This window comes from Nothoprocta perdicaria, unplaced genomic scaffold (genome assembly GCF_003342845.1).
Source record: "Nothoprocta perdicaria isolate Ctin4 unplaced genomic scaffold, notPer1 scaffold_386, whole genome shotgun sequence".
NCBI classification, from domain to species: domain Eukaryota; kingdom Metazoa; phylum Chordata; class Aves; order Tinamiformes; family Tinamidae; genus Nothoprocta; species Nothoprocta perdicaria.
Genome location: NW_020455628.1, coordinates 80330 through 95099, shown reverse-complemented (window position 1 = coordinate 95099; position 14770 = coordinate 80330). Strand labels below are relative to the sequence as shown.

The 14770-nt window shown below is 43.0% G+C and overlaps 1 protein-coding gene across 1 annotated transcript; it reads left to right on the top strand.

Annotated features, from left to right (window-relative positions):
• The first annotated feature begins 11541 nt into the window (after positions 1-11541).
• AICDA (activation induced cytidine deaminase) lies at positions 11542-13790 on the top strand. Its single transcript, XM_026044824.1, has 5 exons — positions 11542-11558; positions 12467-12614; positions 12834-13104; positions 13279-13394; positions 13676-13790. The coding sequence occupies exons 1-5, from the start codon at positions 11542-11544 to the stop codon at positions 13727-13729; spliced, it is 606 nt and encodes a 201-aa protein (XP_025900609.1). The 3' UTR covers positions 13730-13790.
• The last annotated feature ends 980 nt before the right edge of the window (positions 13791-14770 follow it).

Below are 14770 nucleotides of genomic sequence, written 5' to 3'. Positions count from 1 at the left end.
ATTGTGCTAGTTTTTCCAGACAGTTGGTAGCTGCTGGCAATTCAAGCACAGGGACAACTCCTTCCAATCAATGATATTCATGCTAAGGACACATGTTCTCACTAAAGATGTGTCCTGAGTTTCTAATGAAGAATTACCATCCGCAAATATGATGATAAGATGGTTGAAGTAAAACAAAAGCTGTGGCACAAAGTAGCAACAGCTGAAAGATCCATTGACTACATTAAAAAAATACGTTTAGGTCAAGAGGATTATGAAAAAAACCCTCTTTCCTTGAATCTCTACCTTTCCCTAGATTCAAAAGATACTGCATGCATGTTATAGATCAGCCACAAAGATGTAACACCCAGAGCACAAGAGATTCCATAGAGTATTTTTTTCCTGTGCAAGAAGTCAAGAGGACTGAGTTGCCTTTAGCTGCATTTCTAGAACAAAGGTGGCGGCGGCCCAAATTCCCCATTAAAGTGCTTCTAACAGTGGCCCATAATTCTTCAGGATTGGAGCATGCAATGGACCTCATTGTACAATGCTGTCCCTTGGAGTCAATATTTCTTCTTGGCTAATGCTGCTGAGTTCCTGTCTCAAAATACTATAGTAATAACTACGTCAGCCGGAGTGGCCATAAATGTTGTTCACATCCATATATTCCTGATACTGCTTTGTCTCATGAGTTCTTGTAATGTCTTGGTATCAACACATTCCACAGTCTGTGTGAGCAGAGTACAACGTTATCTGGTTTAACACTATTGTCTTTTTCCATTTAGTCATCCCTTGTTTTTAAGGTTCTGGAGACCCTCGTCTTCACCAGCATTTATGCCATAGATTGATTTATATCCCTTGTCATTTCAGCCTCCATACTCTTAGTACTATGTATTAGTATTTGCCTTTCTCTGGTCATTTCGGACTCTCAGCACTCTGCTTCTGGTACCTTCTTTTGTAAATTGGGGAAATGGCTTTAAACACAGTTCCACCTAACATTGTTTCTTATAACCTTTGGCCACAAAGAATGGTGCTAGAGTCCCATTTTAGAAGTGTGACCAAGAGTTCGTGGCTGATTTTCATAAACTGTTCAAACCTGGAGCTGGCCTGTAGTCACTTCCCACACAAGGACTGTTTTTGCTCATTTTGCTGTCACTCTTCCTGTTTACTGATGAGTGTCATTAGCTTTGGAGCTGCTGTGGCCAGTGCTCTAGTGCCTACCCCTCAGCCTGAAGTGCTACCTTGTTTTGCTAGGGGCTGGAATTCCCCTTGAAGGGGAGTCAATCACACAGGCAGGCACTGTGCCTAGAAAGCAAGGGGAGTTCCACCCTCCCATTTCTTCTCCTCTTTGCTCTCTGCCTTTATTTCTCTCATTCTCTTCTCAGTCTTTCTTCTTTGTTCACGTATTCATCTCACAGCAAGAAAGAAGGTGAAGAGGATGGTGGGAGTAAGGTGGGAGCTATCACATAGAAGCTTCATGTTGCGTAGATCTCATGCACAAGAATCCAGGTTGTGGACAAAGTGTGGTGTCATCATTTCTGTCATTTTGGAGGAATTCCTAAAGAGCATGCTGCTCATTAGGCTGTGGGTTTGTCCTTTACAAAGAGGAGACATGCTTGCAATACATCCAAGAAGAAAACTCCCAATGCATAAAGAATAGCTGTATTGAAATCAAAAAAGGATTTAAAGTTAAGGTGAATTATTCCATTACATTTACTCCTGCTTCACACAGTCTGACATTGTTTGACAGTGTAAATTTCTCCATATGTGGCCAGTTGTCAACTTCACCTGCCAAAATGAAAGAATAAATGAACATGGAACTGTACGTTTTTTAAAATAAATGTCCATAAGGAGATAGTATACCTTCCCAGTTAGGATCATAATTAAAATTATGTGGAAGTTAACAAGCAAGCGTAGCTTCAAAGTTAATCAGGACCTTATCCAATTGAGTTTTGAAAAATCTCCAGGTTTGCAACCTCTGTAATTGCCTGTTACAATGTTGCATCATATTCTGCATTTTCCTTATGTCAAATTAGAAATTCCTGTTTTGTAGCTTGTGTCTACTGCCTCTTCTCCTTTTGCTTTGCACCTCTGAGGAAAGTCTGGCTCCATCTTTTCTGTTATCCTGCTATAAATAATGGAAGAAAATAGCAAAAAGGAACTTTATAGTTCATATGATGCTTATTTTTAATTGCGAATAAAGGAATTTTCAAAAATTATTAATTGAAGTTTTATTTTCCTTTGGGAAAAAAAAAAGTGAAAATCAATTATTGAATCCATGACCTTAACCACTTTCCATTTCTGTGCCTTGATTGTGGCAGCCTTGGGTTTCACTGCTGGCATTTTTGCTGTCTTTTGGAGTCTGACAGCTTTAACCTTATGCAGACTCTTGATTGCTTTCTTCACCCACATAGCTTTCATTTTCTTGTCTTTCCTTGGAATCATCACAAATACGACTATCCTGGACTTATTGGCTATGCCAGTCAAACGGCACATCCTCCATCATCTGTACTGCTTTTGAGGCACCTTCTGCTTGGCTTTTTGTTGAGCCTAAAGGAGCAAGAAATACCAAATGCTCTTGTGCTGCATTTCTCCACAGGGCTACAGAGCTCCAGCCCGGTGAAGCTATTTTCTTCTCTATTCCACAGATTCTGCTTCTTTTTCAGAACTGAGAGAGTTATTCTGTGCTCCTTGGAAACAATCACAGCCATCATAATCAGCTTATTCACCCTGGTGCCTGGGGGCTTGCATATTTGGATCTTCTTCTCAACTTATTTGGCCTCTTAGTAGATTCCTTAGAAGCAGAGGCAGCAGTGGCAGGTAGAGCAGAGGAATTGTTTCAGATATGTTCACCAATACAACCTAACAACATAAGCATGCTGCTTCTTGTAATGGACCTCTTGTACCTACAAAGCTTTTCCAGGCTCAAGGCATTCCTGTGAGACTTGACTGCTCTGGCCTTCCCTTGGCAGCAGCAAAGTGAAAATGCTTACACCTTGCTATCTCTTGACTGGAACCCAAATGTCACAGAGCAATGGGGGTAAGCAGTATGGACCATTACTAAGGATTAACTTTAAGACAAAATATTTTCTTCAGCTGCTAAGCGTAATAAAGTCTTAACCTCCAGTCTGCTCCTTGCTGCAGAAAAAGGGTTGAAAAGATATTCTTTTCTGCCTGCTGGAAGAGTGGATGTAGTAGTCCCTGACTCCCTGCACTTTCCTGATCAGGTCTGCTTGAACCAAGTATCATCAGCACAGCATTTCTCTTTGATCCATTGGGAAAAGCATCTGAACCCTTCATAGCCTCAGTAAATCTCTTTGCCTCTTCTGTTCCCTGAGAGTCCCCAGAGTCACTTCCTTGGGGTGGATTTTTACCTCTCTAGCCTGTAATCTCTTTTGGTCTTGTCAGCATTCCTCCAAACTCACATGAAACCAAGCCAGACACTTTAGGGTGAATGTCCTTATGCCTTACACTAGTATTGAGCAGCCTATAACTCCCAAAAGGGCTCTGGCTCTCTACAAGCAGACATATTATGTGTTTGTGCAAACACCAGATGACATTTTCAGTTGTCTCTATCCTCTATCGGAACACACCCATAGATGGGCTCATGGCTTATGCTACCCAGAAGCTCTTATGCTTTACTTGTGTTCCCATGCTTCTGTACTGTCTGGCTTTTCAGTAATAAAGTGAGGATGGTTATTGGTGCCACTGTTTGAATATTTGACTGTGGCTTTCAGGTTTGATCATTATTTTTCTGCAGCTCTTTCTGGAGCAGTCTCACAAACATCAAATTGTCCCACACCTGCATTGTTGGAATTTCATGACCTCCACATGGACAGTGATCTGCTTCAACTCCTACTTCAATGTGGTGGAATATTTCTCCTCCCTAGTCTCTCTTTCCCTTCCACTAAAACCAGATAACTGAAACACCTTTCTCTACTTATCATTTAGTTCCCCGCATGCTTGAGGTTTACTTGGCAGTGCTGCCTTCTGGTACCCCCATTCAAGCTTACCTATGGGTAATTTTTATTTCTGACATCATTGTTTTTTGCTCCAAAAAATGAAAAAAGTTAGATTTTACCACAATACAAATTAGAGAAGATGACTCTTGAAAGAGAGTAATTCGGTTCCACTGGAGCAGGCCTTCAAATTATAGGATATGAAGACAAACTAATCAGCCCCCTCTGTGTTCTTGGGAAGTCTGGTCTCTGTCGTCTTGGAGGCTTGGTTTGGGGTCAGCTCCATGGTCCCTTCAGAAGACTCCCAATGTGCTCCCATTATGTGGGCTCCTGCTTACCCCACCTTCCTCTTCTCCTTCCTTCCAGAAGATCATCTGTGAGAAAGTAGTCAGAGATCCAGAGCTCACATGATCTCACAGTGTAACGTATTTGCACAGAAATCATGGAAGAGACGGGTAGACACAGCAGTCCCACAGAGAGTGCAGACTAGAAAAAGGGAAATGAATTGTTCCAGTCTGTGAACTCAGGTGCTATATTCCCCTCATCCCCAGAAAGAGTAGCAGAATGTAAAGGGGAGACTCTAATATCACTGTTTGGCCATCTTCAGTTTGGCATTAGAAAGTAGTGTTTAAAAGTGGCATCCCACCCTCTGGATGCCACCAGTGACAACAGCATAGAAGCAACTTTGCATGGTGGGGAGGAAGAAGGCAAGAACCGCAAAGCTATCTTGAATCTTCTGAAGATGCTTGCTTTGTTGATAAGAAAATTTTGTTAAGACTCAAGAGCACTGTTCACAAGGACCTCCAGGCAAAGAGCTTGTACAACTGCAGGGAATGCTCAACACATGATGGTTAGCCAAGGAACATGCAATGTGTTGCTCTGTAGTGAGCTCCCAAGCACTTATGTCCCACTATCCYTCAGCACTCCAAAAAGAACAAGCAAATTGAAATCAGGATTCAATACCCAGGCCCCAGGTGCCAGTTCTTTTTGCAGAGTAATATGAGCTGCAGCAACTGTTGAAAAAGAAGCTAATAGGAAGCAGCTCAGGTCTCTGAAACCGCAGCCGCAGTTAGGAGGTGAATCTCATTGTGAAAAACTGTGGTGTGGTGAAAAGCAGAGTTTCTTCTCGTGACTAGTATATGATTGCAGATACAGAGCTGGTGACTTCCACTAAGGAGGGAGAAGATATGATTAGGAGCAGGACCTGGATTGACGAGACCAGAACTTATAGGAGAATAGAATAACACTAGTGCAGCCTGCAATTCCCTCTGCAAAAAGAGAATGCTATCTGAGTCTGTTCAACATGAATTTAGGAGCTAAGTGAGATGGCCAGGGTGTGCTGGAGGATGGAGCTGCATGCACTGCTGTAAAACGCAGCAAGATGCAAGCAGCTTTGTCAGGCACTCACTCACCCCTAGCTCCCAGCATGGGGAAGTTGCATTTTGCTTTGATTACTGACTCTGTGTTTTTCTTACTGTAAATGAGACAAACTGCCAACCATGTCACAGCCTTGAGCTAGCAAAGACACCTGAAGAGAGTCCATGAAGGTGCTTGAACTCATCATATTTCCTACCTGTATGTATGATGGAGAATCTATTCACTAGCTGTCAAACTCCTCGACTCATCATAGCTCCTTTTTTTCCTTCAAATGGTGAGCCCAGTACATGTGAGTCACTAGTTGCAAGGGATAGACTTGCTGCTGCCTATGGATGTGGTGAGGCCAACTAATACAAGAAGGGAGAAAAGAAAGCTGTGTGGTCACAGGAGCAAAAGAAAGCTTTTTGGTTCTGTGGTCACAGAAGCAGCATTGAGGGTCATTAGCTCCAGGAATGAGCCCAGGGCTGGACTAGCAAGGGATTGAAGAGCAGGGATGAGAGGCACTCAGAGGATTGCGGTCAAAAAATGTGTACTCAATTCAATAGTTTCACCCTAATTTGCCTCATCCCTCAATGCCAAAACAAGCTCAACAGTGGAACAGAAATAAACCACAACTTGAGTCTCCAGGTAAAGGGTTTGCAGTGCAAGCCTGAAAAGCCAAATTACTAGTAAAATGCATAATTTATGATTTTAGTGCACAACAAGCAACAAGATGCCCTCAATTACGTATCCTGCAGCATGCATTAATGCACAACGTGGGGATCATGTACATTCTTATAACTTTTGTATGTCTCCTTGATGCTGTATATTTTACACCATGAAAGGCAGTGCTTTGCTGTGCCGCTTCCAAAACCTTCTCCCCAGGCATGGCATCCAAAGATGCATCACAAGAAAAACTGGCAGGTCTAGGGACAAGGTCTTTGTGCTGTCTTTTAGAAGGCAAGGTGATTTAAGGGGTTCTGTTTCCCACTCAGGGCCAGAGCATTGGGAGAGCTGTGTGAGGAATTCATTACCTATGTGTTGGGTCTGTCATTCAAAATAAGGTGATGAATCTTTGCAGAAAGAGCACACAATATAATATTACTGCAGATAATTTATTTATCTGTGGATAACTGCAACAGACTCTCTACTATTTCCTCGCCTGAGGTCTCTATGCAGGTCTGTGTCCGTGATGTGTGAGCACTTGCTGCACAGAGAAAGTTTTTCAACTTGAGGTTTTCACTTGAGGCGACGGGAAGCAGGTGGCTGCATTTCTTGTGCTCAGTATACAAAATAGCCAAATGGTGATATTGACTCTTGTTTCGAAATGTGATTTCTGAGCAAAGCGTGAATGGAAAAAGTAAATATATATTTATATCTGTACACACCAGCACACAACTTCCTGTTGACTAAACAAGCAACCTTTCCTTTGCCTTGAGGCTAGATAATTACTTTTAATTATTCACGTTCTTGCTCTCTGGTTTCTCAGCTCTTTGCTTTCTGAATCCTTAGTAACAGTGACAGTAATACATTTCCCCACACATTCACACAGTTAGTATCTGCTATTTTCTGCTGTTCTCATTTTAAGACAGAGCACATGGCTCCAAGTATAAGAAGTATGAAGGGATGATGGACCATTCTTCTTCGATCCTGCTGAGCAGGAGTAATGTCCCTTGCTAAACAACACTCCATATATGCCAAGACAGCGACTCTCCCTGGCTTTCCACAATAGCCTTCTTGCAGTATTTGCTTACTTTAACTGGCACGGGTTTCAGTCAGAAATAGAGGTAAAATCATCTTCAGTAAAATTGTTTTTATTTCCCACTCCCATTCTCTTCTTCAAATATCTCTGCACTGAGTATGAAGGAACCCAGAGTGATCAAAAATTCTCCACGTTTATTAGCTCCCAGGGAAAAGGACCCCATCATATATTAAAAATTTAGTAATTCAGAGCTGGGGAGGACCAATAGTTAGGTCAGGGATCACAATCTTTTCATGATTTTTTTGGCAAACAGTTAGGTCAGGGATCACAATCTTTTCATGATTTTTTAGCAAACTTTATTTTCTTTTGTTTTCTGGAAGCAGAGGTGACATCTGCTAATGAGCAAGTTTTTGTCTTGGCAAGAGGCTGCAGCTCCTGCTGCGAGCAGAACTCCATAGGAGTTGAGAGTCTCTCTCAAAATGTCACACTAGACTTCCTAAGAGCATATCTACCTCCTAACTTAAACCAATGCATTTCTGGTCTTGAGATTAGTGCTGAAGTATCAGAAACCCAGCGCTGCTACTGACTCAGTGCATTATCACCTCCAGTGTGAGGAAAGATACAGGTCTAAAGGACATTAGAAAGCCTACATAGGCATTTAGGCTTAAGAGCCACGACAGAGAGTGACATAAATATAGTTCTTCTAGTTGTTCCTTGCCTTGCCTTGCGTTGCCTTGCGTTGCCTTGCGTTGCCTTGCCTTGCCTTCCCTTCCCTTCCCGTCCCTTCCCTTCCTTTTTTCCTCCTCCTTGCAGAGCAAACAGACTTTCAACAATAAAGGAACTGAGCTGATGTTTTAAATCTGAAAGGATGAATTCCACTCACAGGCAGGGCAGAAAGAAGATCTAGTCCAGCATCTTATAAAAGATGTCATTTATTATGTCTTTGAAAAATAATAGCTTACAACTTTTATTTGTAACAGAGATAAAGCTGGCTGTGAAGATTTTTTTTGACTCCATTAAGTGCGGGAAAAAAGTTTTTTCTATGTAAAAAACTTGTGCAAAAGTGCTTGTACTTGGCTACAGAAATCAAGAGTCAGAACAAGAATGTAGCTAAAGTTGGCTTATTTTTTTCTGAGGAATCACCAGCAGTTGTGATCTTAATAAGCATGTTTCCAGAGTGTATTGCTGTTTTCTATGTCCTATGTAACAAACATCCTTCATGTATTATATTATTAATAATAATTAATAATACAATATAATTAATTATTATTGATTAATTAAATAATTGATAACAACAACAACAACAACATGAAAGGGAGAAAAAGGACCCTTGGACTGACCCTGAAGGATTTGCCAGTAAATAATGCTACAGCAAACCCTGTTTTATTAGCAGGAATGTCCTCTTTGACTCCATTACATGGGACACAGATTCATATGAGGTGTAAACTGCTAGGGCTGCAGTAAAACACTAGGTCCTCAAAAAGGCTACATGCCAAAGCTTTGGAAACTGAAACTGCAAAATTTGCACCTAACAAAACATGTATTCATTGAGCATCTCCTCTCCATGTGAAGCCAGGAAAACATTTTCTCAGGAAATAGGACATTGTCTCCCTAGATCTTCTAGGAGTTCTTGCTCCTTTTTCTGAAGCATGTGTTTCTGGCTGCTGTCAGAGTCAGGGTACTGCCAGAGTCTGCTCTGGTCTGGCAGCTCATCTCTTCACGTTTTTGCATATGCTGGTTTCACACAGCTATGGCATGCTGAAGGCCGGTTAAATTAATAAGGAAAGTAAATCAAGCAGAGAAAAAAGAACTGCCCTAGGGCAAGGTAAACAAAAGTCCTGTCCCTCAACCCTAACATTCAGCATGTTCCCTTTGAGGGAGAAATGGAGTAGAATATCTACTGACTGCCTCCTCAGCACCATCCCTGACTGAAGATGCTCCTCCTTCAAGAGGCCACAGTCACCCGAGGATGTGGTGCAGGGCTGCTGTGGAGGAGAGAATGGAAGGCTGTGGGGCAGAGAGCTCCGCTGGCAAAGCAAAGACTGTACATCCTGCACATGGGCATGACTGCATATAACCACAAGCCTGCTAGGTGCAAGCACCTCTCTCATGAGACATCAGATAAAGAGTCCTGGCACCCCATTCTGCAGCTTGCAGATTAAAGTGACAGTTCTGACTGTAAACAGTAGGATCAGGGCCCGAGTTTCTCCACTGGCCTTTTTGCATACAGCTTTATGATTCTGGTCTCATTATTGCTCTTTTAGTATTGACACAGCTCAGTCACAATGGCATTTTGGTCAGACTGGGGCCAGGAATTCAATTTCACCTCATTGCAGTCTGGCTTCTCTCTTAAGATGGGTGTCACTTCACCTGTGGTGTTTGCCACATGCCACCAAAAAGCCAGGCCCTTCCAGAGGAGCTGGAGGGGAGGGGTGACAGCATCTCAGCAATTTTATGTTCTCTGTGTTCTTCCTAGATGGATGTGTAATGGGCCCTGCCTATACTAAAGAGGCTCCCTCTGCCCCTTCCTCAGTGAGGTAGGACTGTGTCATCATCTCCACCACACAGCTGCATGAACAGAGGCCCAGAGGGATAGTGTGGTTTTGCCCACACTCATGTTAGTGGTACACAAGTTCCCAGGCCCTCTGCTAACCACTAGACAATGCTTCCTGCCTCATTATGTTATTGATATTAATTCAGAATTATCTCTCAGAATGGGAGGATCCAATGAAAAGTACAGTAGAGGAGAGGAGACCAATAAGAGCTGAGCATCTTTCAGAACTAATGTCCCTTTACATTTTAACCTTTGCTTTTTAGTTCTGCATCTCCAGACATCTTTCTGACTCCTCCCCTAACTATACCCAACTGAAACCCAATGAGAGAGAGGGAAGGGTAGATAGTGGTGAATGGGAAGAGACACAAGACAGTCCACATTTCTGCACATCAAGTCAGAGGGCTGTTTGGACGGAGCCTGTGAGACAACTTCCCTGCAATCCCATCACCTGAAAGATCCTGGCCTCATGGATAGGTAACATGGATGTTTGCAGCTACTTGTTCAATCAGAATTTAGAGTCTTTCTCTTAGAATTAACCTGTTCTGCATCTGGTGTTCACTGTTCCTCTCTCTTTCTCCATCTGACTCATTGTTCTAACTCTGTCACCCTGTCCTGCTCTCACATCTTCCAGCTTTGTGTTTCTGTCACCCTTTCTCTCTTTGACTGTCTGTCACCCTGTTTTCTTTTCCCTCTATGTCATTTCTCTTTCTCAAGATTATTTTCTGGTCCTTTTCATTCTTCCTTTCTAGAAAGAAAGAAAGATAACAGAGAGATGAACATTCAGATGCTTTGTTTCGCTTAAGCATTTTGATCCCTTCCCACTCTTAATTCTTGCATAAGATTTCTGTATCATTCTGATTCTGCTGCTCTCATCCTAGCTCTTAGACACAGACCATTCCAACAGCTGATATCTCTACTTGCATTACACTTACTCTGCAACCTAGCTATAACTAATCACTCTCTGCAATTGCATGCTATTCCATAACCATAGGCCTTTACACTGATTTAAGCAGTGGTTTCATAAATTTTTACTTGGTGAGATTGTCTTCACATTGTTCTGACATTTATAAATAACTAAAGTGATCTTTTTTTTTTTTTGTTTTTTTTTTTTTGTTTATGTGGGTATGTCCTTTCTCATTTTTCACCCTTCACCCTAAGACCCTGAGATCTGTCATACTTAGAGAGGGTCCCTTCTCTAGCACCTCTCAGTATTAAGAGGGACAGTTTTTCCTCCTATTCCTGCAATTACACATGTCTGAAGGGGAGACAATTTTAATGCACCATTGATCGACATCTGTGTGAGCCCAAGTGGAGCAATAATGTGTTCATGTATGTTAGTGTATATGTACATGTGCACATACATGGTAGTATGTATGGAGGACTAGGGCTGCTCCAAGAATAAGATATACCTGTGGGAAATAAATCAGAACTAGTGATGAAGAACATACTTTGCAAAAGAAAAACTGGGAGAGGCAACACATCAATGGGAAAGCCAGAGTGATGAAGTTTAGTGAAATCAGTTTGTGCAACTGCTGATACAACCTGCAAGCTCAGCAAAGCAAGACTGGGACAGTGCTTAGGTGACTGACCACTGAAGGGCTGAATTATCCGCTTAGTAGGGATGTTCTGCCTACTGGGTGTACACGGGACTCTGCAAAGCCTTGTCTCCTCAATGGACTTTCTTTCAGCAGAAGACATTTCACAGCTCCCATGTGATCTCATTCTCTAGGAGCTTATAGGTATAAACAGTGTCCTAAATGACTATATACATGTTTATTCTTTCTGTGTAAGCAAAACAGTTTATTTGTAAATAAACTGAGATGATGTTTATTTGTAAATAAACTGAGGCTGAGGATGGCAGAAAAGAGGATGTGTGCAAGCAGCTTGTGAATCTGTGGGACAGTCAGGGTAACAAAGGTGTAGGGGAAGATTGTGTCACTGATAATCCAGTGTTTTAACAAGGAGCACCTGAGTGCAATAGAGAGTGCTACATGAGAGCAAAACACAGGTTTGTACATTAGATTGGGGGCAAGAGAATGCGTGTGAGCAGCTGTGGTGTGGTGGCCATTTGTGAGATGGAGATGAGTCACTGGAGATAGGACGGCCCAGCTACCTGGAGTTTAACTTCTGCTGTGCTCAGGCTTTATGGTGACAAAGGCAAACAGATGAAGAGCATGTGCATATGAAATTTTTCCTTGCTTAGATCCTTAGATTTAAATCAGGAAATTCCCAAGCACCTCAAAGCCCCTTTTTGTACACCTCAGTGAGGACCCCCCGAAGGCCTTCCCTCTATCACTTACAGCTAACCCCTTCTCTCTCACAAACATCAGCCTATCAGAGGGAAAACATGACAGAGGATGGGGTTATTTTTAACTCATTCACTTCTGTTTTGCATTGCTGTGCCGGAGGTAAGTATCTCACCTCAGTGAACACAGCTGTTCTCAGCTGCCTTTTTGCTTGGGGGAAAGGCTGTTAGAGAAAGGCCATGGCTTGCTTATCCTCCCAGTGCTCCTATTACCTACCTCTCTCCAGAATGGCATGGGAGCATTCTAGCCATTGGAGCAGGCCCCTGCCAGATATTGCATTTGCCTAATGGGGGAATGGCACTTGTGGCAAATGCTTATCCCATTATGTATCTTTTTGGTTACAGTATGGATCCCTGCCCTATCTCTTTGTTTTACACCTTTCCAACCAGGCATTTTTTATGGCTAAGAAACACTGTCCAGTCTTCTCTAAACAGGCTCTATTTTGATCTTTCCATTGCTCCTGAGGCTTTTCAGGATTTCACCAAGCAAAAAGAATATTTCTTGATGACTGAACTTGACCCTCTCATCTTCCCTTCTCTCAACAGAGACATGGCCAACTTCTGGATCCAGGGTAGGGTGGATGCAAATTCTGTCTTGTTTTCTCCTGCAGCTTCTTGATGAATAGGAAGAACTTCCTCTACAATTTCAAGAATATGCGCTGGGCCAAGGGCCGTCGTGAGACTTACCTCTGCTATGTGGTGAAGCGCCGTGACAGTGCCACTTCTTGCTCCCTGGACTTTGGATACCTGCGCAATCAGGTATGGGAATACCTCAGCTTCATCTTCTTAGACCTGTAGCTCTACACTGGACCTTCTCTAGAAGCTTCATATCCCTCTTGTACTGGGGACTAAGACAAATCCACCACCTTGCTTAGCCTTCCCAAATTCCCTACTGAACCTCCTTCCTCCCTCCTCTTTGCCCCTTGCAGCCTGCTTCACCCCTGCCTCACACTTTGCCCCTTTCCCTCTTTTATAAAGATGGGCTGCCATGTGGAGGTGCTCTTCCTGCGCTACATCTCAGCCTGGGACCTAGACCCAGGCCGCTGCTACCGTATCACATGGTTCACCTCATGGAGCCCCTGCTACGACTGCGCCCGACATGTGGCTGACTTCTTGCGGGCTTATCCAAACCTAAGCCTCCGCATCTTCACTGCTCGCCTCTACTTCTGTGAGGATCGAAAGGCAGAGCCTGAAGGGCTGAGGCGCCTGCACAAGGCTGGGGCCCAAATTGCCATCATGACTTTCAAAGGTGAGATGGGAAGAGGGAAAAGAGATGACTGAAAGGTATGGGGATTAAAGGTGTTGGGAAAAGCTTGGAAAAGGAGTCAGAAAAGATTATTAGAGTGATTTAGAGATCATAGGAGAGATTATGCCCTCTCCTTGGGAAGTCCTGAACTCCATAATTCCCCTGTGCCTTGCACAGATTACTTCTACTGCTGGAACACATTTGTGGAGAACAGAGAAAAGACCTTCAAAGCCTGGGAGGGGCTGCATGAAAACTCTGTCCGTCTGTCCAGACAACTCCGACGTATACTCTTGGTGAGAACCATTTCTCTCTCTCCTTCCAGTACCCCTCCCCCTCAGATTTTTCCTCTCTTCCTTTCTCCTCTTCTTGCTCATCTGAACCATCTGTCATTCCATCCTTTTCTGGGTCTTCACCTTCCGTGTCTCTCTTGCCTTTCTCCCCCTATTTCCTTCCTCCCTCTTCATCGACTTTTTCCACCTATCACCACCTTTCGATCCATTCCTTCCTCTTTCCCCATCTCCGTAGTTTTCTGCTCACTTGACAACTGATCCATTATTTTTATTTTGTCCTCTAGCCACTCTATGAAGTAGACGATTTACGAGATGCCTTTAAAACCCTGGGACTTTGAAGCAAAAGCCATCAACAATCAAAAGACTACATAAACACTTGTCCTTCATCTCCATCTCTCTCCCTCACAGTAGATGTTTCTCTTCTTCCCTCCTCTCATCTCTCCCCCTTCCAGCTCAGAGAGATAAGACTATCCTTACTTTTTCATTTTCAATGAAAATTAGGCTGGTTCTCTGAAGGCACGTTACTCTAGATTCACACTTTATCCATTGCTATCTGGGAATAGCCAGGATTGTAGTGACATTGCCAGAGTGTGATTTGCCCCTGTCCCCCATTTTGTCCCTGCAGAGAGAGATAATTCAGTTTGTCCACTTGCATGACTGCTGGGCTCAGTCTTGCCTAGATAGAAGTAGACAGACTGAAAATCAGGTTGCTGTGTTCTCACTGACATTGCATTGATCTGCACGTACCATTAGAGCTTTGGGGAATATGTCTCTGAGAGCTGCACTACAACGAGTGTCCTTCCATAGTTTATCTGTCTTTCTGGATGTTGGTAGCCTCTTGAAGTCCACCAGCATTTCAAATGGTCTAGCCAATGTTCTAACAGCAAAACCAACCCATAACTGAACAGTTTGGCTAAGAATATCGAACTGAATCCTGGAGAGCCCATGTAGCTCATCTTGAAAATCTAAGTTGAAGCCATCAGCTTCAGTAAGATAACTCTGGGCTCAAAGCAGGTCATGAACAACACCCAAGGCTAACTATTCATGAAAGGCTTGTTGAGAGACCCCGAACTGCCAGTTTCCAAAGACCTGCCATCTTGTCTATTACAATATTGTCTTCCATTCTGCTATCATCACAGGAGAGGTTGAAATCAGAATATCTGTGAAATAAGCACAAAACTTTCTATACAGGCCCAGTCGCTGTAATATCTTCTATCCAGGAGGGGCTGAGATTTAATAGCTACATATTCAGATTTATGCCTGGGGAGAGGTTGAAAGTAGTAGAAGATTCTCTGGATGACATTTTCAAGATTGAGCTGCATTTCTGTGTGTCCAGGAAGATGTTTTTCATGCAGTAACAGGAAGACCATTCAGTTTCC

Excerpts from the sequence above, each read along its gene's own strand:
- AICDA (XM_026044824.1), top strand. Across the intron at positions 13,105-13,278 it reads TGCCATCATGACTTTCAAAG|ATTACTTCTACTGCTGGAAC; the intron begins GTGAGATGGGAA and ends TGCCTTGCACAG. Across the intron at positions 13,395-13,675 it reads AACTCCGACGTATACTCTTG|CCACTCTATGAAGTAGACGA; the intron begins GTGAGAACCATT and ends TTTGTCCTCTAG.